At 39.1% G+C, this 3,094-nt stretch overlaps 2 protein-coding genes across 4 annotated transcripts in view; both read right to left on the bottom strand.

The window, feature by feature from the left end:
• Window positions 1-148, bottom strand: part of LOC104732526 (uncharacterized membrane protein C776.05-like) — a 4,616-nt gene extending 4,468 nt beyond the window's left edge. Inside the window, exon 1 of the mRNA XM_010452078.2 lies at window positions 6-148. Coding sequence (XP_010450380.1) covers window positions 6-98 — 93 coding nt within the window. The 5' untranslated portion in view covers window positions 99-148. The remainder of the gene's footprint in view (window positions 1-5) is intronic.
• Window positions 895-3,088, bottom strand: LOC104732524 (CCR4-NOT transcription complex subunit 10-like). Of its 3 annotated transcripts, none has more exons than XM_010452075.2 (2): window positions 1,913-3,088; window positions 895-1,147 (listed from the first exon to the last, which is right to left on the bottom strand). In XM_010452075.2, exon 1 carries the CDS (start codon window positions 3,026-3,028, stop codon window positions 1,937-1,939), a length of 1,092 nt encoding a protein of 363 aa, XP_010450377.1. In that variant the 5' UTR covers window positions 3,029-3,088; the 3' UTR covers window positions 895-1,147; window positions 1,913-1,936. The 3 variants fall into 3 exon arrangements, with proteins under 3 accessions (XP_010450377.1, XP_019089673.1, XP_019089672.1); XM_019234128.1 differs by having other exon boundaries at window positions 895-1,166; window positions 1,932-3,088; XM_019234127.1 differs by having other exon boundaries at window positions 895-1,878; window positions 2,644-3,088.

Here is a 3,094-nt window from a genome sequence, read left to right as displayed (position 1 = left end):
TGCACCTTTGATCGATCCTTGAAACGTTGTTTGACAGCATCGAATGAGTCTATTCCATTAGAGTTTGAATCTTCAGAGAATTCTTCGTTGCTCGCCATTATTGTGGTCAGATTTTGTTTTTTTCTTTTCTGTTTACTTTAATCGGAATTATAAAGAAAGGTGAACGAAAATGACCATAAAAAAAAAAACCCGAAATCATTTATTAAAAAACACATAAAATTATTCAATATTTTTTTTTTAACTTTTTAAAGTAGTAGTGATAATTTCAAAATAATCCATTACTCCCTCTGTAAAAATAAACCAATAGCAATTCAAAAATTTAAATATTTTCAATGATTACTTCTTAAAATCTACAAAACATCAATCTTTGTGGAACAAAAAAATATCCCAAAACATCAATTTTTGTGAAACAAAGGGAGTATGTGTCATAGTAAACATTTGTTGGAAATAAAAATCTGCCTTTGGTGATTATTAAAATTAACACCTTTTTAAAAGAGATTGAGAAGAAGACACGTGTCGAAAGTGGAAACTTCTAGGTTCTTTTCCCATGGCGACAGTGACACGTAATATTGTTGTTGTGTATCTCCTCCAAGCTTCTTTTTAAAATGAATGGAACATACATATTATTGTTTAATTGCTTTGTATAGAAAAAGTGAATAAAAAAGAGAGAAGAAGAAGATATTAGATTTTGTTGTATAAACAATGCTATATGGTATAACTTCCGAACTAAGTTTTACGAGTTTCAGAACTGCGGTTTCTTGACAATGTTCCAAAAGCTTGTTTTGCTTTCCGACCAAGTTTCAAAGATTCAAAAGCGACCAAAGTCTAACGAGAGACACATATCAATATAGTTAAGAGGTCTCTCTTTATTGAGTAGTTTAACAAAGATATCTCTTAAGTAAACTGAATTAAAGGGTCTGTTTCTGAAACAAAATTTAAACGAAGTACAAAAAGACTTGTGTTTTGTTCCTGAACAAGAAATCAACTAACCCCTTAGACGACCCAAATCTAAGTCAAGAATGCAAATATCATCTCACAGTACTAATACAAGGAAAAAAAGTAAGAAAAAAAAAATTGTACAAAAGCTTATTCTCTGATATTTATAGAACAACCTAATTGTACAAAAGCTTGAATTTCAAATAGAAACCATACCGTTTAGAGTACAAATCTTCTACGAGGCTCTCACTTCCAATCTGCCTGGAACAAAGCTCACACGGGTACACTGTTTTAACCGAGTAAGGGCATCTTGCGACCTACCCAACATCATGTCAATGTAGACTGCTGTAACTGTAGCTTGTACATTGTTTGGTATGAGAGTTAATGCGTGTGTTATCATAGCTTTGGCCTGGTCATGATGTCCTTGTGTGGCAAGCAGCGCCGCAAGGTCTGCAAAAAGTGCCCCACGAGCTTCTTCTGGCTTTAGGAAAACTGAATCCCGGGCATTTCCCGTTGACGAATCCAACGTCTCTTCACAATCAGAACTTGTGTGCATCCGCCACTGGTCAAAGTCTTCTTGCTCATATGGCAATTTAAAATCATCCTGTCCAACTAGATACGCAGATAAGTGCGCGCCAGCTTCAACGGGACGGTTGAGCAAGCAGAGGGCCTCCGCTGCATAAAGATGGCCTAAGAAAACATAGATCTTTGAACAATCAGGAACTTGCAAGAGTGAATTAGCAGCTGCCAAGGCTTTGATAGGATTCTCCAACTCCAGTTCTACGTATGCCATATTGGCAAGCAGAGCTTGTTTAATCAACAGCTTTTCTCTACTTTGAATATTCTTGAAAGCAGAGAGGGAGCTTTGAATTATGTCCTGGTTCAATCCTCCTTTTGCCTCTTTCAAGTCTGAGTTCGTGTTAGCTTCCCCATGATCAGCAGATGATGCTTCTNTTCTTGAATTTCAAACAGAAACCATACCGTTTAGAGTACAAATCTTCTACGAGGCTCTCACTTCCAATCTGCCTGGAACAAAGCTCACACGGGTACACTGTTTTAACCGAGTAAGGGCATCTTGCGACCTACCCAACATCATGTCAATGTAGACTGCTGTAACTGTAGCTTGTACATTGTTTGGTATGAGAGTTAATGCGTGTGTTATCATAGCTTTGGCCTGGTCATGATGTCCTTGTGTGGCAAGCAGCGCCGCAAGGTCTGCAAAAAGTGCTCCACGAGCTTCTTCTGGCTTTAGGAAAACAGAATCCCGGGCATTTCCCGTTGACGAATCCAACGTCTCTTCACAATCAGAACTTGTGTTCATCCGCCACTGGTCAAAGTCTTCTTGCTCATATGGCAATTTAAAATCATCCGGTCCAACTAGATACGCAGATAAATGCGCGCCAGCTTCAACGGGACGGTTGAGCAAGCAGAGGGCCTCCGCTGCATAAAGATGGCCTAAGAAAACATAGATCTTTGAACAATCAGGAAGTTGCAAGAGTGAATTAGCAGCGGCCAGGGCTTTGATAGGATTCTCCAACTCCAGTTCTACGTATGCCATATTGGCAAGCAGAGCTTGTTTAATCAACAGCTTTTCTCTACTTTGAATACCCTTGAAAGCAGAGAGGGAGCTTTGAATTATGTCCTGGTTCAATCCTCCTTTTGCCTCTTTCAAGTCTGAGTTCGTGTTAGCTTCCCCATGATCAGCAGATGATGCTTCTTTGGTCTCATTCATCCCCACGGATAATGTCGATTCACGATCTGATTTAGATTCATTCAAGAGAGACTCATTGAGCAGATATATACCATTTGAGAGACAAGCCCGTGCTAGTGGTAATGAAAGCTTCCCGCATTGGGTACTACCATCAAGTTCCACAAGTCCATTTTCTTCAATCATAAGTTTTCTGTACTTCCCTTTCCCAACTACATTGACTCTGATTTCTGATTTATCCAAAAGCCCGTTTTGTAAAGCCATCATACAGCATTCAGCTAAACGGAGCCAAATGAGGGGTTGTCTGCAGAAAACAACACTAGCCTTCTGGAAGCATTGAGCAGCAAGTAGAGGCTCCCCACGCGCCAAATAAAGCAAACCCATGTTGTATGTGATTAACAAAGACTTATTCTGTGAGAGAGAAAACGTCTTCACTGGTTTCTCATTTCT

Source organism: Camelina sativa, chromosome 12 (assembly GCF_000633955.1).
Source record: "Camelina sativa cultivar DH55 chromosome 12, Cs, whole genome shotgun sequence".
Taxonomy (NCBI): Eukaryota; Viridiplantae; Streptophyta; class Magnoliopsida; order Brassicales; family Brassicaceae; genus Camelina; species Camelina sativa.
The sequence above is the reverse complement of the archived record's forward strand: the minus strand, read 5'-3'. Positions and strand labels throughout refer to the sequence as shown.

Coding starts and splice junctions, on each gene's coding strand:
- LOC104732524 (XM_010452075.2), bottom strand. CDS start 3,028: ATGGGTTTGCTTTATTTGGCGCGTGGGGAGCCTCTACTTGCTGCTCAA.